The sequence below is a fragment of the Haemorhous mexicanus genome, chromosome 7, assembly GCF_027477595.1.
Source record: "Haemorhous mexicanus isolate bHaeMex1 chromosome 7, bHaeMex1.pri, whole genome shotgun sequence".
Lineage (NCBI taxonomy): Eukaryota > Metazoa > Chordata > Aves > Passeriformes > Fringillidae > Haemorhous > Haemorhous mexicanus.
Genome location: NC_082347.1, coordinates 7,729,060 through 7,751,940, shown reverse-complemented (window position 1 = coordinate 7,751,940; position 22,881 = coordinate 7,729,060). Strand labels below are relative to the sequence as shown.

General features: G+C 52.4%; 3 protein-coding genes and 1 long non-coding RNA gene across 4 annotated transcripts; 1 reads left to right on the top strand and 3 right to left on the bottom strand.

The window, feature by feature from the left end:
- Positions 1-1,080: 1,080 nt before the first annotated feature.
- On the bottom strand, positions 1,081-5,389 carry SAR1A (secretion associated Ras related GTPase 1A). Its single transcript, XM_059850958.1, has 7 exons — positions 5,299-5,389; positions 4,875-4,949; positions 3,923-4,042; positions 3,430-3,495; positions 2,927-3,030; positions 2,349-2,480; positions 1,081-1,748 (listed from the first exon to the last, which is right to left on the bottom strand). The coding sequence occupies exons 2-7, from the start codon at positions 4,930-4,932 to the stop codon at positions 1,632-1,634; spliced, it is 597 nt and encodes a 198-aa protein (XP_059706941.1). The 5' UTR covers positions 4,933-4,949; positions 5,299-5,389; the 3' UTR covers positions 1,081-1,631.
- A 23-nt stretch (positions 5,390-5,412) lies between these two features.
- Positions 5,413-9,139, top strand: LOC132329675 (uncharacterized). The gene is made up of 2 exons (XR_009487121.1): positions 5,413-5,637; positions 7,685-9,139. It is a non-coding gene; the product is annotated as an uncharacterized LOC132329675 (long non-coding RNA).
- On the bottom strand, positions 6,385-17,699 carry PPA1 (inorganic pyrophosphatase 1). Its single transcript, XM_059850957.1, has 11 exons — positions 17,569-17,699; positions 17,368-17,432; positions 13,783-13,836; positions 12,597-12,716; positions 10,922-11,008; positions 10,519-10,645; positions 9,914-10,041; positions 8,451-8,536; positions 8,162-8,231; positions 7,261-7,300; positions 6,385-6,716 (listed from the first exon to the last, which is right to left on the bottom strand). The coding sequence occupies exons 1-11, from the start codon at positions 17,630-17,632 to the stop codon at positions 6,685-6,687; spliced, it is 873 nt and encodes a 290-aa protein (XP_059706940.1). The 5' UTR covers positions 17,633-17,699; the 3' UTR covers positions 6,385-6,684.
- Positions 17,700-19,944: 2,245 nt separating this feature from the next.
- NPFFR1 (neuropeptide FF receptor 1) lies at positions 19,945-22,015 on the bottom strand. Its single transcript, XM_059850759.1, has 3 exons — positions 21,730-22,015; positions 21,037-21,136; positions 19,945-20,728 (listed from the first exon to the last, which is right to left on the bottom strand). The coding sequence occupies exons 1-3, from the start codon at positions 21,917-21,919 to the stop codon at positions 19,945-19,947; spliced, it is 1,074 nt and encodes a 357-aa protein (XP_059706742.1). The 5' UTR covers positions 21,920-22,015.
- Between the last annotated feature and the right edge of the window lie 866 nt (positions 22,016-22,881).

Genomic DNA, 22,881 nt, shown 5'->3' with positions numbered 1-22,881 from the left:
CGCCTCGGAGCCCTCCCTCGACCCCTGCTTTTCTGGGAGAAGCGGGACCGGCGGCCCGCAGCCGCCCCTCGGCCCCCACGGCCCAGCCCTGCCCTTCGGGACACCGGCACAGGCCCCCCCTTACCCGGGACCCTCGGCCCGGACACCCCACGGCCACGCTCGTTTCCCACCTCACCCGCAGCACGAACGAGTACCGAACCTTTATTTCCAACAGAGGTACAGGGACCGGGAGAATCCCTTTGGGAGAGCTAAAATCCCCCCGAATACCGGGAGTCAGAGCCAAAGCCCCCCCGTTCCCGTTTCCCCCCCCAGCCCTTTCCAGGCTGTCTGGGCTCGGTGTGGGTTCGTCGCACCAAGAGCAAAGCCCTGCAAGCCATGAGCTCCTCTTGCTTGCCAGCCCAGAGGCAAGCTGCTCTTCCATCCTGTTTCAGTTTCCCTCTCTGGCTGCACCATGCATGTCACAGAACCATGGAATCACTGATCGAATATTCTGATTGGAAGCGACAAGGATTGAGTCCAGCTCCTGGCCCTGCACAGGACAGCCCCAAGAATCCCACCCTGTGCCTGACAGCCTTGTCCAAACACTTCTGGAAGTCTGTGGCTGGTGTTCTGGTGGCCCCGAGGCCCAGCAAACACCAAGCCAGACTGAGGCTCGTTGCCCCTTCGGAGGAGAAAGACGTGTCTTTATTGAACTGAAAATGAGTGCCAGACAGCAATGAAACTTCAGACAAAAAAAAAAAAAGTCCGTTGAGAGTATAAAAGAAACCGGTTTAGTCTACATTAATCACCTCATGATATGCAAATGTCAAACACTTCCATGCTACAACCACCAAAACAGCTCCGTGGTTCTTACTGTGATAGCGTGGCCAGAGGAGCCTCAATGGAGGGTCTGGCCTGAGGGGGAACCAGGCAGCCCCTCCCCACTGCACACCACCCCCAACACCTGCACCAGGTGCTCCTCCCCAACAAGGAAAAAAAAAAAAAATCCCTGTAAACTAAAGAAGCTGGGATTGCACACCTCAGTCCCAACGGCACCTCGCCGTCGTCGGTCAGCGTGACACAGCACAGCCACCCTACAGCTCAGTTAAGCCCAAATGCTATGTTTATTGAGGACTTCTAATATCGTGATACCTTGGTTCAGTAATTTGTGAAATACCTAAATACCGTTAAATATATTTTTAAAAAACCCTAAACCAGACTCTGGACTAAACAAGATGAACGTTAAACTAAAAAGTTAGAAGGGACGCCATTTACATTAACACTTTCTTTAAAAAATATAATTGCTTTTTTCCTTTTCCGTTTTTTGTTTGTTTGTTTTTGAAGTCAATTAACCACAGTGGTGAGACGTGCTCTCTTTTTCAGCTGTTACACTGCAGCGTGCAGAGTTTTGCCTTCCCAGGCTGGAGCAGCCCCGCTGTCACCCAACTGGGCAGGGACAACTCAGGAGCGGCGCTGCCTCCCCGCCGCGCGGAAAAGAGCGGTGTCACCACTGTGCCATAAGGGCAGCTGGAAACCAGGAGTCTCTTGGACAACGCCAGGAAAGCCTTCCATGTTCTAATAGAAAAGTCCATAGGAAGCTGAAGTGAACAGGATCAGTCCAGAGGAGTAAAACTCTCGTGTCCGTGCCGGCGTCAGTCGATGTACTGCGATAGCCAGCGGAAGCCCTCACCGTAGCCTTGCCTCTTGAGCACGCTGCACATGAACACCTCCATGGGGCGCGCATTCAGGTCCTTCAGTGGCACGTTTCCCTGGGGAAATCCAAACAGGAGTCACATCTGCACCCCTGGTGTCCTGGGGGAAGCGCCCAGCGAGCCACAGCCATGAAGGGGAGCTCCTCTTGCAGGCCCTTTGTGTGTGCGCTGCATTTTGGACAATCCCAGCAGCCTCAAAACTTGCTCAAGGGCAGCATCAGAGCTTTGGGTTGGCAGGGACCTTAAAGATCACCTCATTCCACCCCACTGCCTGGTCCCACTATCCCAGGTTGCTCCAAGCCTTGTCCAGCCTGGCCTTGAACACTTCCAAGGATCCAGAGGCAGCCACAGCTTCAGCGGGCAACCTGTGCCAGGACCTGCCCACCCTCACAGGGAAGAATCTCTTCCCAATTTCCCATCTGAACCTGCCCTCTGGCACTGGGAAGCCAGATCCTCCTGTCCCACCACTCCATGGCTTTTAAACAGTCTCTCTCTCCTAGGCTCCCTTCAGGCACACCATCATTATGCTCATTGATTCACCTTGACCAATTAGTGGAGTTATTCCCACTGATCCCAGCTGGATCAGGGCTCAGTGTGCAAGGAAGCAGGCAGGCTCTCCCCCGCCCGTGCCAAGGCAAGGTCTGGATGGCTCCCTACCTTCCCTGTGGTCTGTCCGTAGAGCCCGAAGATCTCCCGCAGTTTCTCCTCGCTGATGGCCTCTGGTCTGTCGATTTTGTTTCCCAGGATAAGGATTGGCACGTTGGATATTGTCTCGTCTGTCATTAACGCCTGCGTGCAAGAGCCAACAAGAGTTGAGCAGAGAGGTGGAAAAAGGAGTCATTGCCTGAAGGAAATGGATTTGTTGGAGCTCTGGGACCAACAAGGGCTCATTTCTGGGGCTTCCAGACTCCTGTGGAAGACTCACAGGGCTCCTGAGGCTGGAAAATCCCTGCCAGCCTATGGAGTCCCAGCTTGTCCCCAGCCCAGAGCACTGAGTGCCACCTCCAGCCCTTCCTTGGACACCTCCAAAGCTCCCTGGGCAGCCCCTACCAAGGCTTGAGCACCCTTTCCATGCAGAAATTCATGCTGCTCTCCAACCTGAGCCTCCCCTGAACCCAAGTGGCCAACCCAGAGCAAGGACATCCAGGCTCCTCCAGCTCTGGGAGAGATGGCTGTTATTCCTAATTTAGCTGATCAGAGGTCTTGGAGAAGGGAAAGAAGGGAAGTGTATTTACATTAAGCTCAACTTTGGATTCCATAAGCCGTGAGTGATCTGCACAGTCCACCAGGAAGACAATCCCATTGATGGCAGGCAGGTAGTTCTTCCAGACCCGGCGAGCTGGAAAACATAAGGGACAAACACGGCCCTGTGAAATCCCCACACAGGGAAAAATCCACCAAACCTCAGCAACCATGGCTGCCTTTTTAGCCAGGCTTTCTTCCTTCCAGAAGTTTTGTGTATAAAAGGGCAAAAAAACCTGTGTTTAAAACTTCTAGAAAGCGCAGAACTAAAAATCCAGCAATTACCCAAACTAAATTATATCTGAGTCCTCCACAGCTAAAAATACTTCAGGCAGCAGGGCAAGAACTGGCAGCATTTCCTTCCAAGCAATCCTACAGCCAGGAGGTTAGGTTGCTTTCACGTGTTGTTCCATAAATAAATCCAGGCAACAAATAATTAGGCACTGCTAATCGCTGACACTCGTCAGGATCAATTTTTGGTCATTTTTTTCCTTACCTTGTTCATGTCCACCTAGATCAAAAGTCGTGAAGGTCATTCCGGCAATCGTCAGCTCCTCTGATGCTGAAATGGAAAACACAGGTGGGATTCAGGAAAACAAGGAGGTTGTGACAGAAAGAGTTTCTTGGGTATCACACACGCTCCTCTAACAAGGAATTCCCTGAACTTCCTGTGGAATTCAGGAGCACTTTCCCAAAATCATGAGTGGCTGGAAATAATTTCTCCTGCTTCCCACTGAAGTTTTTAACCTGCAATTATTATCCTTCATTAGGCTTTTCATTAGGAAAATCTTCCCTTTTTATTAATTGAGCCACACCAGTTGCTGGGCATTTCTAGAGAGGAAAACAGAGATGCACTTCAGCTGGGGGAACCACAGTGCAGCTCGAGTTTTGAGACCCTCAAATCCCCCAGGCAGAGCTTCTTCCTACATCGTGCTCCCCCAATTCCAGAGGGAAAGCCATGCCAGGAGGCTTTTCCCAGGGACACTTACTGGGATGTAGCGTGGGGACGTGCTGACCCAGCCTGTCATCTTTGAGCATGTGCAGCAGAGTGGTTTTCCCTGCATTATCCAAGCCCAGGAACACCAGCTTTCCAGACTTCTTGTACAAACCTGCCAGGAGAAGGAAGAGAGCAAGAGGAAAACTCCAGCGGACTCACCCGGAGCGCCACGCTGCTTTTTTTGGGGAAGGCCTTTCCCAGAGCTCTGCTGCCACCTGTGCACACTTGCAGGGGCAGCAGGGAAAACACACACAGCTCAAACAGCCTTTTTCCAAGGCGTGTTTACAGCAATGGACATTTCCTAAGCTCCTGCTCCCGTCAGGGTTCCATTCCTTCCTCCACCCTAGCAGCAGAGGACGGTGTGCAGCAGAGCATTATGGATCAGTCTGTCCCCTCAAAAGATGGGAAAAGTGAACAAACTCATAAAAGACAGCAACCAGTTGTCCAGGAAAAAGTGCAAAGCAGGGAACAGTGAGTTGTTTTCTTGGCATAGACTGATTTTTGTCGTGTCTGCCAGAGGAAAGCTCCCAGAGGTTTCCAACGGGACCTTTTCTCACCCTGTCCCTCTCATCCTCCCTTCAAGAGGGGATCAGGAGAATGGGACCCCGTCCTCCAGCAAGGCTTTCCACTGAAATCCAGGACTCTGGAAGGAGGATGAGGAGGATAGGGCTCCCTCCCTGGTGAGGCAGCACCTCTGCCTGGGGCCAGACAGGCTTCCAAAGCGCAAGAGAAACACCTGAGTGGGAGCCCAACGCCCCCAAATACTCCCAAAGTTTCTCTGCACCAGTGTTAAAGCTCCTTTATTGATACAGAGCTTCCTCAGCAGACTTTGCACTGGCCAGAGCTGCTGCACACCGCCTCAACCCCCGGCTTCCATGGGATGCTGGCAACGGGAGAAGCCAAACCCACCCAGAGGGGGCTGCCAGGGGCTGCCGAGGCATTACCTAGGAACTGCAAGACGCTGCTGAAGCCGTTGTAGAGCCATTCGAAGATGAAAGACATGTCTGGAAACAAAATGCCTGCGGGGGACAAAACCCAAACCCCGAGTTACAAAGGGTCGGTGCCCAAAGGGAGCCGCGGTCAGGGGGTCCGGGACGGAGCATCGGGGATCCGGGGGACGGGAGGGGTCTGGGGGAGCGGGGGCCAAGGGGAACGGGGGTGAAGGAGACAGGGGATGAGGGGCACCGGGGTGAGGGGCACCGGCCTCAAGGGCGGGCGGCGCGGCCTGGCCCCCGCCCCGCCCCCGCTCTGCCTGCGTGTCACCCCCCGCGCCGCCGCCGCCCCTCTCCCGGGCCCGCCACGGGCCCGCCGCCCCGCTGAGCGCCCCGCCGGGCCCGGCCGGCCCGCACGGCCACCGCCGCCGCTCACCCCCGGCTGCCCCCGGGCCGCCGCCGCCGCCGCCACCGAGTCCCGTCCGCGGCCGCCGCCAGCGCCCCGCCGGAAACACGTCAGCGCGCGCCCCGCCCGCTTCCGGCCCCGCTGGCCCCGCGCGCCGGGGGCTGCGGCGGGCGGCACCGGGAGGCCGCGGGTTCGAGACCCGCCCGCGCCCCGCCGGGACCCGGTTCGAGACCAGCCCCGGGGCGGCAGGGACGCGGTCTCCAGCTGCTCCGGGGAGCTCCCGGCTGGACACGAGGAGCGATTTCTGCATGGAAAGGGTGGTGAGACACTGAGGGGGCAGTGACCAGCCCCGGAGCTCTCGGGACCAAGGTGGGGAACCCGTCACAGGCTGGACTCCATCAGCTCTGAGGTCTTTTCCAGCCCCAGCGGGTCTGTGGTTTTGTGACCCCTCAGCTCCAGGAAGGGAAAGGAGAGTGTGGGAAATGCGTATTTTATGATTGGCTTTTCACAAATATTCAAACGAATATTGTATGTGTTGTGTTAGAAAGTGATGCTGTATTAATTGTCTTAAGTAGTGTGTTAAATATAGTTTTAGGTTATAACATAATTTTAAAGTAGAAACTATGCTATGTAAGATACTTTTTTTAAAAGAAAGTACTCGCACTGAGATAGCAGCCACAGGACTCCTAAATCTTTCAGAGAAAGAGAATTTATTGCTCCATTATCAGAAGAAACGAACTTCTTCCTGCCTTGTTCAGCCCTGAAGAGGATTCAGAGGAAGAAGCTGACACTGCCCAGACAGAATCCTGTGTTTGAATGGAATTTATGTATCATGTATCATGTGTGAGGTGTATGAATATGCAACAGGCTGTTGCTTTTAAGGGTTAATCCTCTGTTAACGTGGGGCCTTTTTTGGGCCTATTTTGCCCAGAAAAGGTACCTGGACTGTCTGTAACTCTTTGTTTTTACTGTCTCGTAGTGTCCTAATCCTAATTGTCCCAATTATTATATCTCTAATTCTATTGCTATTTTTATAACCATTTTATTACTATTCAACTTTTAAAATTTTAAAAACAAGTGACTGGCGTTTTTCACAGAGAGGGAGCCCCACAGCACTGGATTTCAGTAGTTTTTTATTTCTAGCATCCATACACGTCCCAGGTGAGTGATCTCCTGTCATGACTCAGAGCACGCCACGTGACCGTGCACAAAGCAGGGTGTTTGGATTTTATAAATTATTTCTTCCAGCCTCCACCAGGCCTCAGCAGACACGTCACTGCTAGGTATGGAATTCTAATCGGCAAAGTTACAGGCAAGGTCTTCTGGCTGACACTGAAGCTATTTTTCTGCTCTATTCCTGCGTGTGGCAGCTCCTCGGTGGGAAGGACACAGCTGTCTCACCACCATCCTCAGGACTTAGTTTTTCTGGTAGTAGAACCATTTGTCAACTGTGTGGGGCAGAAAAAAGGAGGGGGTTAGTCCCCTGTGAGCCACCCAGTTATTAAGTAGTTACGTGGCAGTGTGCGTGTGCGTGTCACCTCCAGCTCAGGGGCTTCCTCTGCTCCTGGCAACAGCTCCTCAGCACAGCAAACAGGTTCTGGCACAACCCTGATTACGTGGATTTGTTTTCCCAGAGCAGTCAGCCTTACTCATTCGGAGCATCCATGACTTGGTGCAGGCAAGGACAGCAAGCCAGGCTTCCCTCTGGCTCGGCTGTCTCAGGAAGGCAAAGCCTCCAGCTCCCACACCCACATGGGAGACACACATTTTTAATAAAATAATAAACCTCCACAGGTTTATTCCCCATGAAGGGACTGGAAGTGTCAGCCCAGCTCCTCTTTCTGCTCCCAACACCACCCTCAGCTTGCCCTTGGGCCCTGCCCTGGCTGCAGCACCATCCAGGTTTAGTTCAGCCCCTGGTTTTCCTAAGGACAGCTCCTCTGAGGAAGCCCCTGCTGGGTGCTGAGGTCTCAGGGGGGGTTTGAGGCTCACCTTCAGGTGGGATGGGGCTGGCAGCTTTACACGGCGGTGCCTGAAACAAGAAGGGTGTCATCAGAGACCAGAGGTGCCCTTCACTCTCCACACAGCAGTTAGGGCTGCACAAATCTTTCCTGAGCACCATCTGAGCCCCTGTGGCAGCTGCTCAGCTGTGGGGGAACAACTGAGCTCCCGTGCAGCGTCCTGTCGTTCCTGGAGCCTCCCCATTCCGGGGATGCCCGAGGGGCTCTGCTCCAGGGCCATCTGACTCCCAGTACAAGCAGTTCCCACTCCAGACCCTACACAGGTGCAGGCAGCTGCTTTAGAAAAAACCACCATGCTTTTAAAGGTCTCTCCAAGGCTACAGAGAGACTCAGGTTTCTAGTTATGGAAGAGAGGAAAGATTTACATTTTGATTTTCCTGTCCCCTCCCTCTAAGCCCTTTCAGGTTGCCAACAACGGGACTCTTCAAGCCTAGGGAGACACAATTAATTCCTGAGGCTGGACAGAACTACACCAGGAATGTCAAGCTCTTCATTCTGAAGCTATAAAATCCCTGGGGAATTAGACTCTCTTTTCTCAGAGGGAGACCTGTACTGTGAAGCTCTTGGAAGCCCAAACATGAAAACACTCTCGGAACAGCTGACAGCCAAGCTACAGCTCAGAAGTTTAGCCCTCCACGCAACCTCCATTTGGGATTCCATCTCTTGGGTGACTAAGGGCAGGGAGAAGCCTCTGGGAGAATGTCTGGTTGGCTCCACATCCATCCTGTTTAACCAGAAGCAGGTGTTCAGCCAGCCAAAACACTCTGAGCATGCCATGTGCCATCCACACAGAGAGGACAGTTCACCACACAAACTGCAGTGTTTTCCCTAGCAGTAACACCAGGATTTGGCCACTCAAAACTGGTACTTACTGCATCCACAGTAGCTTTTGCACAGTCTTGACTACAGCAGAAGGGGCTGTCAGACACTGTCAGGTTGGTGCTGGAAGACATGGGGCACTTGTGAGAAGGTGCAAGCCCAGCCTCCCCCCAGGAGCATTAAATAATGGAACATGAAGGGTCTCAGGTGCCAGGTGGAGGGGGAAGGCCTGGGGAGGCAGCCAGCAGATAACAGAAAGCATGGCACCCCTCAGGAAGGGATGTTCCAGGGCTTTTAGTTTAGGGAAGAGGAAGGGGCGCATTGCCACAAGCATTAACCTACCAGTTGATCTCCCCTCCATCAGTTTTCTTTGTTATTAAAGCTTTCCAGTGTTCGTGGGTGCCTCTGATGACATCCAGGGCAAAATCCTGAAGTTGGAGATGAGAACAAACATCATGCCATGTGGAAGCACCAGACCACCTTCTCCAGACCATCACTCACAAGGAGCTGATTTTAGGCTGGAAGAAACCTCTTCCTCTCCAGTGCTGTTCAAGAAGAGCAGAAACTCCCAGCACACAACAGCTGCAATAACCAGGATTGTGCAGCAGAATTGTTTTGCTTTCAAGATGGGAGAATCTGCCAAGGTCACAGAGCAAGCTTGGGGCCAAAAGAAACTGAACACAGTCTCGGGCCAGTGCTCCATTCTAGAAACACCTCCACCCTGCTGCTCCTCCCACTCGGTTTGTCTCCAGCAGCTGCTGATCCAGGCCTGTCCAGGAGCTCTCTCCACTCCAGGCAAACAATTCAGACCAGCAGGAATAGACATGTAGCTGATCTGGCTTTGCAACTACTTAGAAATGAATTTGTTTCCAGGCAGATCAACCTCTTCCCTTAAAAAGGAGCAATATATGCTCAAGCATTAACCTGTCAGCTGGAGAAGGAAACACACACAGTTCACTGCTGGTGTGAACACTAGCAGTTAAACTCCTGAGTCTGATACCAAACTGAGCCAAATAAAACACTGCAGAGCATATCTGAGGTTCTTTATCCTGATTTTCCAGTTTCCTTGACAGGTTTCACCCATCCTGAGGGGCAGCAAGGAGTTCCAGCCCGACCAGCCTAGTGCTGTGCTACAGCCAACAGGGACAAATCCTTCATCACTTCCATTTCCTTTCCCAGAGAGGGCTTTGGGAAGAACTCCCCTCCTCTGCACCACCTCTGGAGCCCTGGGAGCTGAGTCACCTCACTAAACCCCTCATGGCACTCCAGGAAGGGCAGGAGTGAGGACACCAAAAGAGGATTTCACCTGCTCAGGAGTAGTAACTTATCTGATCCAACCCAGAGAAGAGGCAGAGTGCTGCCAAGGCAGAGCCTTACTCACAGGGTGTGAGGGAACACTTCATGCCTGAAGGAAGAAGTGTTTTAACTCCTCAGTTAAGTTTAACTTGCACCAGGTTGCAGTGGAACAAAGCCAAGGGGTAAGGGAGGCAAAGGGTGATGTCAAGCTGCCTTTGCTCCAGAGCTGGAGCAAATAAACCTGGGGTTTTCCACCTGGTTCTGACAGGAAGGCTCCCAGCCCTCAAGTGATCCTACATGAAAAAAATAATCAACAACACCACGGTGATAACCCCAGGCATTTTCTTCCTGGTATTCCTGCACTCACTAGGCTGGAAAAAGCCAGCAGGATGAACTGAAATGAGCTCTCAGCACCTCCACAAAAATCCATTCTCTCAGCACCTCACTCGTGTCCCCACCCAGCCTGAGCTCAGGTTTTGGTGCCTCTGTGCACAAGAAGGTGATCCTACCTTGCCTTTAAATTCCCCATTAAAGGCAAACTGGTTTTCTGGCTTTCCATCAGGTACTTTGTATCTTCTGAACCAGTCCACAGTAGCTTCTAAGTATCCAGGCTTCATCCTTCTGACATCCTCGATGTCTGGCAGGGGACACGGGGTTTGTTAGTCAGAAACAGTAACAGAATGCAGTGAATTACAGAATTCATGTGGCTCTGCTGAGCTGTTCCCAGCTGTGCCTCTTCCAGCCCCTCCCCAGGCAGCCTTAGCAACATTTCAGACAGGTTCCCTGGAGAGCCAGTGAGTATCTCCTCATCAGGGAAGTTAGTGTTTCATCCCCAGGTGTGTATCCCGAGTGTCCCCAAGAGCGTGGACACATTTAAACAGCCTGGATTGGAGGCTTGGGGGCCAATCCCCTTCCTTGCACTGCGCTTGGAATGCCGGGCTGTGCAGAGGATTGGCCACACGAGACAAACAGCAGTGAAATCTTTTGCTCCAGGACCATCCTTCCAGCATCACACCTGATTGCCAGCAGTGCACAGAAGGAGCAAACCCCATCCCCAGCTCCTGCAGGCTCCCAGGGGAAGGAGGGAAGGACTGGAACTCCCCCCAGGACTCACCATTGTAGCTGGCTGCTTCAGGGTCCTCCACATTGATAGCAATGACCTTCCAGTCTGTCTCTCCCTCATCAATCAGAGCCAGCGTGCCCAGCACCTTCACTTGGATGACTTCTCCCCTGGAGCAGACCTGCAAGGACAAAGGCCCTGCTGTCCATCCTGCTGCACCCAAGGAGTGCAGAACAGGAGGCTGTGCAGGGGCTCAGCCAGCAGCCAGCCACCATGAAATTAGCTCAGGCTGTCAGCAGCTCATCAGCCCTGCCTCATCTCAGCAACCATCTCCCGAGGCAGCAGAGGGAAACAGCACATTGTTCAGGGAGGGGAGGTAGGAAATGAATAATGTCCCTGGATAATTGGCTTTGGAGACATTAATTACACGTTTCAGGAGTGGTTGAGGATGCGTTACCTTGCTTCCAATCTCGCACACATCAATGGGATCGTTATCTCCACAGCAACCAGTATTTTCATCCTTGTGACCTGGGTCTTCCCAAGTCTGAAAAACAAACCCCAAAATGACATAAGAATAAGAACTCAGAGGTTTAAAGAGGTAGTAAAAAGCAGGTTTGTTTTGGGCTATATTTGGGCTACAGTTTCCCTAGGGCCTGGGAAGTTTGACTTCAAGTTAAAAGGTTTCATCTTCCACAGGGTAAGCAGCCCCTCCAACCCACAAACCCCCTTCCAACAACTTTCCAGACTTCCTCCTCTGTCCCACAGCTGTGTGAAGGTGAAGTTCACATCTATAAAGGGCAATTGTTGATTTGGCTTCCTGCCTGTTCCTCTCTCTATTCATTCCTTAGCAGAAGTTTCCTGAACTCCAGATAGCAGTCCAGCAGAGATGGAAGACAGGCAGGATGTATTGTTTCCCTTTAATTAAACAATTAAAGACACTGTTAACCCTGGAGAAGTGATAAGAATGTGCAGTCCCACTATGCTCCCCAGTGCATCTCACCCACAGTGGTGAATGCACATTGAAGGACACAACTCCAGAGGCCAATTAATTGACTCCAAGAACAAGAGCTGTTTGAAACATGCTCCTGATGGGGAGTGAAAAGCACTCCATGCCCACTTCCATCATAAGGAACATGATGGGGGGGTGGTTTCAGATATAAAAAGGAATGTTCTTCCCAAAGTTCTGTGTACCAGGACAAGCCCAGTGTAGTCAGGACCTTGTGGTGGATCCAGAGTGTTCAGGAAGATGTTCTGACACCTGGGTGGTGCTGTGGGGCCACAAACACTATCACACTTCTCTACGAGGAAGTGTTAAGCTCTTGATGCATAAACACCTTTGATCCAACAACACATGACAGAGCAAAGGCTTCAAAAGACACAACTGTGCACAAAGAAACAGGCACCAGAATCCATTCAAGCAAGAAACAACCCAACCTGTTAAGCCACGTGGGGAAAACACTTGACACGTGCTACTGTCAAGAGCACAAATACCAAATTCAGAGTGTTTGCCTGAGATCTGACACTGACAGCTTATTTCCCTGCAGGAAACCCCAGCCTCAGAGAACATCAGAGGCAAACAGCCTTGTCTGAAGTCCCTCTTTATCTGGCAGCCCCCAGTCATTGAAGAGCATGTGTCCAGATGTCACTATCATGGTGCCACCTTGCCAGCTGTTTCTGGGAAAGCACATCTGTGCAGTGCTGGGCGTTGGCAAGAAGAGTCTCCCATAAAGATTCAGCCTAAATCCTGCACCCTCAGGATAAAGCCCCGTGCTCTGCCAGGCAGGAACTGAAGGCACTGCATGGCCAGATGCACCATGACAGCTCCCTTCAGCCACAGAAGGACCTGCCAGCTCCTGCCCAGCCGAGCTCCCAGCAGCTGGGGGTGAGCAGCAGCAGCTCATCCTCAGGGAGCTTGTTTAAACATCAGATAGAAGCCTAAAACTTGGCATTTCTGCTTAAAAATACCCCTGTTTTCCTGACAGGTTTTCTCCCTCAGCAGGACAACATCTCCAGCTGCAAACACCACGCTCCAGATCAGACTCTCTGCTGACCTTTTTGCTCATTAATACAGGCACAGGCACCCTCCCTTCTCCCCACCAGGAGGGATGAGCCACTGGGACAAACCACAGTACCTGTGGGATGGCACCATAATTCCAGATGTAGCCCTTGTGGGGAAACACGTTGGCTACGAAGCGCAGCTTCCCCTTCTTCACATCTTGCTTAATTGGGTTTAAGGGTTCCTTTGTGGAAATCTGAAAGAAAAGTTACAAACAAATAAATATAGAATATAATAATTATATATAGTTATAATAAAAATTTATATTACATTATACTTTATTATATTAATTCTATTATACCATATTATTATATCATATCACATCATATTATATTGTATAGTATAGAATTGTATTGAATTATATTATATGGTATTATATAGTATTATATTATAGTATAGTATATTTTTAATTATTATAATATACTATGCTATTTTAGTATAGTATTTGTTTAATTATGATAATATATATAATACTATATATACTATATATTTAATTATTATAATATATTATATTCTTCATATTACTATGATTATTACTATAATTTATTACTATATTACTATTATACTGTATTATATCATATCACACTGTATTATATTATATCATATTATATTGTATTGTATAGTATTATATTATAGTATAGTATATTCTTAATTATTATAACATACTATACTATTACAGTATAGTATATGTTTAATTATTATAATATATAATAGTATATATAATTATATACTATTATATACTATATATAATAGTATATATTTTATTATTATATTATTTATATTACTATAATTATTGCTGTAATTTATACTAAATGACATATTATATTATATTATATTATATTATATTATATTATATTATATTATATTATATTAATATAGTTATAAATAAATCCCTCTGCTTTACCCTTTATGAACAAAAAAGTAATTTTTTTAATGGAACTAACAAGCCAAGAGACCAGGAGATGATGCTGATGCCAGCAGCAGATACTGGACACCTCCTGTTGCACTGCCATCCCTTGGGATATGGCTTCCAGCAGACTTACAAGCCTTGGAAGTACATCCCATGGGGTTTAGAGCCATAAAATATTGCTTTAATCGGGAGCCACGGGAGAACACCAGGGCATTCCAACCTCTGCAACCACCAGACCTCCAGCACCAAGCAGGTGCTGAGAGGAGAAGTTAGAAACCACTCTGATGCTGGAGGTGGATCTGAGGAGGGACTGGCCAAGCCAAGGATGAGGATGGAGCTGTGATGTAGTTACCTCCATTTTAGCATTTGTCCATCGAGGCACCTCCACGACCATGTTGAAGACATTCTGAAGAAAGCAAAAGAGCAGTGAGTGGGAGGGAATCTTTTAAACTAGGGAACACACACAAGTGAGCACAAAAACCAGCCAGTTCACCTGAAACCATGGGTTTTTTCTGCTGGTTTTTTTTTTTTTTCAGTGCTAATTTTGAGACAGCTGATAAAAGTCCTGTAGCCCAGTCAGTCACATGTCATCACTCCAAGCTGAATCCCACAAAACACCTCAAAGGCCAGACTGAGGTTCCCACATGTTCTCCATCAGTTGTCACCTACAAACATCCCCATCCCATTCCTAGGCTACAGGAACAGGACAGCTGCATACAAACTACCCTGGACATAACAAAATGGGGTTTGGGCCTTATTTATTAAATACAAGGTGTTGAATGCTCCAGAAAGAGCCACTCTGGCCACTCAGAAAAGACAAGTCCAACAGGACAAACCATCTATTTATTAGTGTGGGTATCTATGCACTGCCCTGAATGAATGAGACCATCACTCCCAAGTATTCCAGCCATAATGTAGGGAAGGATGCCCTTTCTCCAGGCTGACACTCCTGTAAAAGCAGACACTGCTAGTGGCATGGTGTGAGGATGAAAACGTGGGGGAGAAATGCAGAACCACATCTCACTGTATCTCGTTTACAGGTGACACTTGAAAACATCTCCTGCTGATCCAGCTGGGCTGAGAGTTCAATGTCAGCCTCCCCTCCAAGGAAACAGGCTTTTCCACACCTGAACCTTAACATCTGCTGTTTGAAGAGATTATGGCTTTTTAACAAAAAGTCAAACCTTGCTCCCTGGCCTGGCCAAGGTTTCTAATCCCCACCTTAAGCAGCATTAGCATGGCAAAGTTCCTCCAACCTGTATTGCCCCATAATTGGATTGATATTGTGCAACAAGGGCTGTTACATCACTGATTTTGCCCACACCCTTCCCCAGCAGAGCTTTATTACAACCCCTTAATTAGCAGGGGGGCACTGCTCATTTGCATTTTGCATGCAGAAAGGCACAGGGCTGGGTTTATTCCTAACTCCAGGGATGGAATGAGGCTAGTGGAGCAGGCTGGGCTGGGAGCTTACGGCTTTGCAGGCAGGGAAAGATGACTTGGGGCTGCATCTTTGTAAGGACTGAAGCTCCCCCGTGGTCCAACTTGGCCAAAGACACACGGACAGCAGCTCAAGGTCATCCCTTTGCAATGACACAGGTCTGGGTAAGGCCAACACAGCCCAGCCTGAGCCTGAAAAAAACATCCTGCAATCCTCTCAGCGTCTTAGGAGTCTGAGGATAAAGATCAAGGAGCCCAGACTGAGTGGGACAACCTTTTGCTCTGCAGCTGGCAGCCCACCTGCTAAGTGATGGGTAAAACCTCAGGGCTGAGGCACTCCAGCCACAGAGAGAGCCCCATGGGAGCAGCACTATTGTGTAACTTCAGGGACTGTGACCTTCAGCTATTGGGACTTTTTTCTCTGAATGACTTGGCACAGAGGTGCTGGCAGCAGCACAGCCTGCCTGAGGGCACAGCAGTTTCCCCTGTTAAGCACTAGCAGGTCAGGGAACTCCCCCTCACCTCTGTACTCACTCCCCTGCTCCTTCCTTCCCTGTTCTGCAGGGATCTGCAAAGCGTGGCATTATCTGGATTTTCCTTGTCTGGGTTACCTGCCAGGCACCTGCACTGGGAACTGCTTCCCTACTGAGCCACTGCTGAGTCCTTGATGACCACAATCCGTATTTTCTCCTCTGTGAAGGCAAAAGCCACTACACACTTCCCAGAGCACCTCAGGTAGCTCCATCACCTTCCCCTCAGCAGCTCAATCAGCTGCTTTTTGGAGGTTCATCTCTCAGCTTTTTTCCTTTTTCCTTTCCTAGAACCACTCCCCACCTCTGAATTCCAGCTCTCTCTAACATGTAGAAGTTGCTCCACTACACTTCCCAAGCTGCACAGCTTTATAGTCAGAGAAAGGAACAAGCTACAACAGTAAAGGAAACAATCAGAGAGCCCGAGACACCCCTGAAAATACATTAAATGAAAACTGAAACAACCATTTTGATTTCCTGAAGCTGGGGCATTTTTTTACTCAGAACAGCCTAATCTGAATAACCACTGGCTGCTAGAAGGATGTGAAAGCCCTGCAGCACTGCAAGGGGCAGGTTCTGCCAGGCAAGAGGTCCCAGGAGATGCTCCAGCAGGAATTTAACCTGTTTATCTTCACCCTCTGTTCTTTGCCAGATTATCCTGCAGGCCACACCACAGCCAAACCCCAAGCCTGAAATACCATGCAGCACCCATAGGAATGGGGGTAGACATTACAAAAAAAGCAGTTTTCTGCATAGCTAACCCAAAATGCCTGCATGGGTGAGCTGAAGCCAACCACTCACATCTCTGACGCAGAAAATGGGAATGAGCTCATCCATTCTCTTCTCCTGGGCTGCTCCACCAGAGGCCAGGATGGAGAGAAACCCATTCCTTGTAGGGTGAGCCTGCCCCAGGTGTCTCAGGCTGCAGACTCCCTGATCCTCTGTGTGTTCCCAGATCCCCTGGACACCGGGATGTTCCCAGATCCCCATGTCCCTTGGATGTTCCAGGACCCCCCAGTCTCCTGGATGTTTCAGCACCCCTGATCCCCTGTGCGTTCCCAGATCCTCTGATCCCTAAGATGTTCCCAGATCCCCATGTCCTTTGGATGTTCCAGGACCCCCTGGTCCCCCTGGATATTTCAGCACCCCTGATCCCCTGCGTGTTCCCAGATACCCTGGATGTTTCAGAACCCCCAGTGTCCCCTGGATGTTCCCAGATCCCCTGGACCTCAGGATGTTCCCGGACCCCAGATCTCCTGTGTGTTCCCAAATCCCCATATCCCCTGCATGTTCCCAGACCCCCTGAATCCCGGGATGTTCCCAGATCCCCTGCATGTTCCCAGACCTCCTGGATCCCCTGCATGTTCCCAGACCCCCTGATCCCCTGCATGTTCCCAGACCCCGTGGATCCCAGGATGTTCCCAGATCCCCTGCATGCTCCCAGACCCCCTGATCCCCTGCGTATTCCCAGATCCCCATGTCCCCTGTGTGTTCCCAGACCCCCTGATCCCCTGCGTGTTCCCAGATCCCCATGTCCCCTGTGTGTTCCCAGACCCCCTGATCCCCTGCGTATTCCCAGATCCCCATGTCCCCTGTGTGCTCCCAGACCCCCTGATCCCCTTTGTGTTCCCAGACCCCCTGATCCCCTGCGTGTTCCCAGATCCCCATGTCCCCTGTGTGTCCCAGATCCCCATGTCCCCTGTGTGTTCCCAGACCCCCTGATCCCCTGCGTGTTCCCAGATCCCCATGTCCCCTGTGTGCTCCCAGACCCCCTGATCCCCTTTGTGTTCCCAGACCCCCTGATCCCCTGCGTGTTCCCAGATCCCCATGTCCCCTGTGTGTTCCCAGACCCCCTGATCCCCTGCGTGTCCCCACACCCCCCGATCCCTCGGATGCTCCAAGACTCCGGATCTCCCGGATGTTTCAGGACTCCCCGATGCCCCGCGTGTTTCAGGACCTCCTTTTACCTTCCCGGCGTCCGCGTAGATGGGGATATCGTGGAAGGGGGAGATGTAGCGCCCGGCGGCATCCTCTGCAAGGCAAGGGGAGGGAGCCCAGTCACACGCCGCGGGCACACCCCGGCGGCTCGCACCTGAGCGGGCTCGGGCGAGCGCCGGCGGGGTGTGGAGGGTCAGGAGGGGCAGGGGGGGCGGCGGGGCGGCACTCACTGAAGTAGAGCCGGTACTCGGGGCTGTGGGGCCCGGCGCGCTCCTCCACGCCGTACCCCGACATCGCCGCGCACGCGCCCGCGCTCGCCGCCGCCGCCGGGGGTGTGGGGGGGGGGGGGGGCACACTGCGCATGCGCCGCCCGCGCGCCCGGCCCGCCCCGCGCCACGCGGCGCCGCAGGGAATGGCCCGGCCCGGCTGGGAATGGTCATTCCTGGCTTGGAATGGTCATTCCCGGTTGGGAATGGTTCTTCCTGGATGAGAATGGTCATTCCCGGTTGGGAATGGTTCTTCCTGGATGAGAATGGTCATTCCTGGTTGGGAATGGCCCTGCCTGGCTTGGAATGGTTCTTCCCGGCTGGCAATGGTTCTTCCCAGCTTGGAATGGTTCTTCCCAGCTTGGAATGGTCCTGCCCAGCTGGGAATGGTTCTTCCTGGTTGGGAATGGTTCTTCCTGGTTGGGAATGGTCATTCCTGGTTGGGAATGGCCCTGCCTGGCTTGGAATGGTTCTTCCCGGCTGGCAATGGTTCTTCCCAGCTTGGAATGGTTCTTCCCAGCTTGGAATGGTCCTGCCCAGCTTGGAATGGTTCTTCCTGGTTGAGAATGGTTCTTCCTGGCTGAGAATGGTTCTTCCTGGCTGGGAATGGTCATTCCTGGCTTGGAATGGTCATTCCCGGTTGGGAATGGTTCTTCCTGGATGAGAATGGTCATTCCCGGCTTGGAATGGTTCTTCCTGGCTGGGAATGGTCATTCCTGGTTGGGAATGGCCCTGCCTGGCTTGGAATGGTTCTTCCCGGCTGGGAATGGTTCTTCCCAGCTTGGAATGGTTCTTCCCAGCTTGGAATGGTCCTGCCCAGCTTGGAATGGTTCTTCCTGGTTGGGAATGGTTCTTCCTGGCTGAGAATGGTTCTTCCCGGCTGGGAATGGTCATTCCTGGTTTGGAATGGTCATTCCCGGTTGGGAATGGTTCTTCCTGGCTTGGAATGGTTCTTCCCGGCTGGGAACGGTCATTCCTGGTTGGAAATGGTTCTGCCCAGCTTGGAATTGTCCTGCCCGGCTGGGAATGGTTCTTCCTGGTTGGGAATGGTTCTTCCTGGCTGGGAATTGTCATTCCTGGTTGGAAATGGTTATTCCTGGCTGGGAATGGTTCTTCCTGGATGAGAATGGTCATTCCCGGCTGGGAATGGCCCTGCCTGGCTTGGAATGGTTCTTCCCGGCTGGGAATGGTTCTTCCTGGCTTGGAATGGTCCTGCCCAGCTTGGAATGGTTCTTCCTGGTTGGGAATGGTTCTTCCTGGCTGGGAATAGCCCTTCCTGACTTGGAATGGTTTTTCCCAGCTTGGAATGGCCCTGCCTGGCTTGGAATGGCCCTGCCTGGCTTGGAATGGCCCTGCCTGCTTTGGAATGGTTCTTCCTGGCTTGGAATGGCTCTTCCTGGCTGGGAGTGGTCATTCCTGGTTTGGAATAGTCCTGCCTGGCTTAGAATGGTTATTCCTGGTTTGGAATAGCCCTGCCTGGCTTGGAATGGTTCTCCCTGGCATGTAATGGGCCTGCCCAGCTTGGAACGGTCCTGCTCGCCATGGCCAAAATGGCCTGGGCTGTCACAGGCCTGCACAGAGTGGTCCCAGCCCAGCACAGTTCAGCATGGCCACGGTAGCAAGGGGTGGCATGGTCCAGCACGGCGTGGTCCTGCCTGGCATGGCCACACCAGGGAGGGCTGGCACAATCTGGCATGGCATGAATCGGCCCAGCATGGGTGTAACAGCATGGGGTGGCATGGACTGGCATGGCATGGCCAGTGGGGTATGGTGGGATGTGGTCTGGAATGGCCACAAATGCAAGGAGTGGCATTGTCCTGCATGGCGTGGTTTGGTCTAGAAGGGTCACAGTGGCATGGGATGGCTTGGTCCAGCACGGCCACAGCATCGCCCCTCCACGGAATGGTCCTTTCCCCATGGCCATGGGGTAGCATGGAGTGGCACGGGATAGCAGGGTCCAGCACAATCCAGCTTGGTCCTGCCTGGCACGGTCATGGCAGCGTGGTCTGGCACATTCCCACACGGCATGGCTTGGTCCAGCACAGCATGGTGCTGCACGCCTCTCCATGGCATGGCCAAGCACAGACACGACAGCCCGTTCTCCCACACTTCTCCTGGATCCCTGCATTCCCTGGCCCCGTGCCTGGACTGGGCTGGGTAAGGGGGGCTCTGGCAGGGCCGGGGGGCTCAGTGCCATGGTGGGAAGTGGAGGAGCCCAGTCAAGAACAAGGCATCGGTAGGACACACCTTTATTTCCATGTCTCGTGGCCGTAACGTGGCCAATCCCCACTCCCCACCCCGCAATCCCTCGGTCCAGAGGGGTTTGGTGGCCTCGGCTCCTCAGCCATCCCACGCAGGGATGCCGGCGCGGCGCGGCGCCAGCGGCCCCGACTCGGACACGGCCGGCGAGGCGCTGGCCCGCGCCTGGCTGAGGACGCGGTTGCGGGGGCCGAAGAGCGTCCCGGGGCCGTGGCTCCGGGGGGCGTAGCAGCGCAAGGAGCAGAGGGGGGCCCTGAAGACCTCCTGGAAGCCGCGTCGGAAGTTCTCGTTGAAGTAGCCGTAGATGATGGGGTTGGCGCTGCTGTTGAAGAAGGCCAGCCAGTGTGCGAACGGGTAGACGTAGACGGCGAGCAGGCGCAGCTGGCCCTCGCTCAGCCGCCCGTAGTCCGTCAGCAGCATCAGCGTCCAGAGGGGCAGCCAGGAGATGGTGAAGAAGAGGGCAACGATGATGAGCATGTTGATGACCTTGGCCTTCCTCCGGGAGATCCTCCTCCCCTCCTGCTCCTCTCCGCTGTGGGCAGGTGCCACCGACTTGAAGAGCTTGAAGGCGATGCGGGCGTACATGACGACGATGAGGGCGAGGGGAGCCACGTAGATGTGGGAGAAGAGGACGGTGGTGTAGATCCTCCTCATCCCCGTCTCGGGCCAGGCCTCCCAGCAGGAGTAGAGAGGGTAGGAGTTGTTGTAGGTGTCCACCATGAAGTGGTGCTCCTCCCTGGTGACAGTCAGGGTGACGGCAGCAGGGCACATGATGAGCAGGGCTAGCACCCAGATGACGGCGATGGTCAGCAGGGCTTTCCTCAGTGTCAGCTTCTGCCGGAAGGGGTGGACGATGCAGCGAAACCTGGGGGAGAACAGCTCGTGGTGGCTTTGGACACCTGGAGGGGGCATCCCTGGGGAAAGAGGGCAGCCAGGACCCAGGGGTGGGAATGGAGGGCAAGGTGGGTTGCTCCCTTGGTGGCAGGTTGGTGTGTTCAGCCCAGCGTGGGGAAGGACATCTTGCTGGAATGCCCCGTGGACAGTTTTGTGGTGCTTCTGGAGAGCCTGTGACAGGCTCCTGACATTCCCAGGAGCTTTCCTACAATGGGAACCGCTCAGGACACCTGGACCTGCTGGAGATGGTTTGGTCCCCACGTCCCCATGCCAACGTACCTCTCCACAGCGATGGCCACCAGCGTGAAAACCGAGGCGGAGACGGACATGCCCTGCACCAGCCCGCTCATTTTGCACATGGTGTTGTCAAAGGGCCAACCTGTGAGGGGACACCATGCAGGCTGTGGGTGCCTCTGGCTCACCCAGCTTCCTTTAGGTGTCCCCATCCACTGTGTTGTTGCTAGGGGATGCTAAGTCCTGCTCCCAGCTTGTGTGGGGATAGCCTTTAGAGGCATGGATCCTTGAAGAAGAACCCCAAAATTGGTAAAAAAGATGCACATGACGCTTAGAGACTGAAGAAATGGTGTGGCTGTCATTTTTCCTACCGACTTTGGGGCCCTAAATCAGAAGGACTTTCATCTTGTTTCTTGACCCCAATACTAATAAATAAATAAATCACACCCCAAAAATCAATAAATACAAACCCTGCCCTATGGCCTGGCTGCTGCTGCAGCTGTACCCTCCCAGCTCCCTTATCTTTGGAAAGGTCAACAGGCAGAGCTGAGCCAGCACAGGAGAAGGTGAATGAACAAAAAATAGGAGTTTTTTTCAACGTTGCTTGTCAAAGAATGGCTGAACTTCAAACAAATATGCAAATGCAGCATTCGGGCCAAACTTATTTTACCACAAATGGCCAGAACCGCCAAAAAACCACCCAAAAAATGGTCTTTCCCCTTCCTCTGCCCTGCTCACCTGTGATGAGGTTGTCCACCAGGGTGGTGGGCATGCAGAAGATGCCTACTAGCAGGTCGCTGATGGCCAGGTTGAGGAGGAACATGTTGGTGACCGTGCGCATCTGGCGGTTCTTCACCACCACAAAGCACACCAGGACATTGCCGATCACGCACATGAGGAAGATGAAGGTGTAGGCCAGGATGAACATGAGGGCCACGGGGGAGGAATGCTGGTAGTATGCCAGGAAGGTGTAGTTCTCCCTCAGGAGCTGGCTGGCGCTGGAGTTGGGCCACCAGGTGCTGTTGGAAGGGCCTGGAGAAGGGAAAGCAGGAAAATGAAACTGGGAGAGAGTAAAGCAATTATTCCCTTCATTTCTTAATGCCTCCAGAGGTGGGTTTTCATATTTATTCCAGTGCCCAGACTGGCTGGGACGTGTCCTGCTGGACTCATCTTTGTGCTCCAACAAGTCTCCTCCTCCTTGGGTTACACAGCTCAAGGTTCTGCAGCACCTAGGCTGAATTATTCTTTTACATCATTATTGTTCGATACCATCGATATCATTATTATTTGATACAATTATTATTGTTTGATATCGTTATTTCTTGATATCATTATTATTTGCATCATTCTTTTAGAATTAGAACGGCCCAGAAGACATCCTGATCTCGTGGGCCTTTTTTTTTTTAGGGATGATGCAAGGAAGGCAAATCCACATCCCGACACTCCAGTGCTCTGGCCTTATGGGAGCTGGATCAGTGTGGTCCCAGACACGGCTGCCCTGGGAGCATCCCTGCTTCTCCTTGTGCTTCCAAGGTTTACAATTCCGTATTCCACAAAATCTTATTCTCCCCGGCAAAGCCGCAAGAACCCGGGGAAAGGGGCTGGGGCAGAGGACACCCTGCCCTCCCCTCACATCTAAAGCGATAATTGTCATTCTGATCATTATCCGGGAGCTCCTGGTGGAGGCGGGGGTGGCATTTTGTCACTGGGGATTGAGCGGGGAGCGGGGCTCGGCAGCTCCCACCCTCGGGCTTCCCCAGCCGCACGCAGCCGGGGATGCGGGAGGATGCCGGGCGTGGGCAGGAGCTGCCTGCAGCGCTGACGGGACTGGCTCCGGGGGAATCCAGGCTGCAGTGGTGAGGCGAGGAAAGGCACATTTGAGCTCTAAGG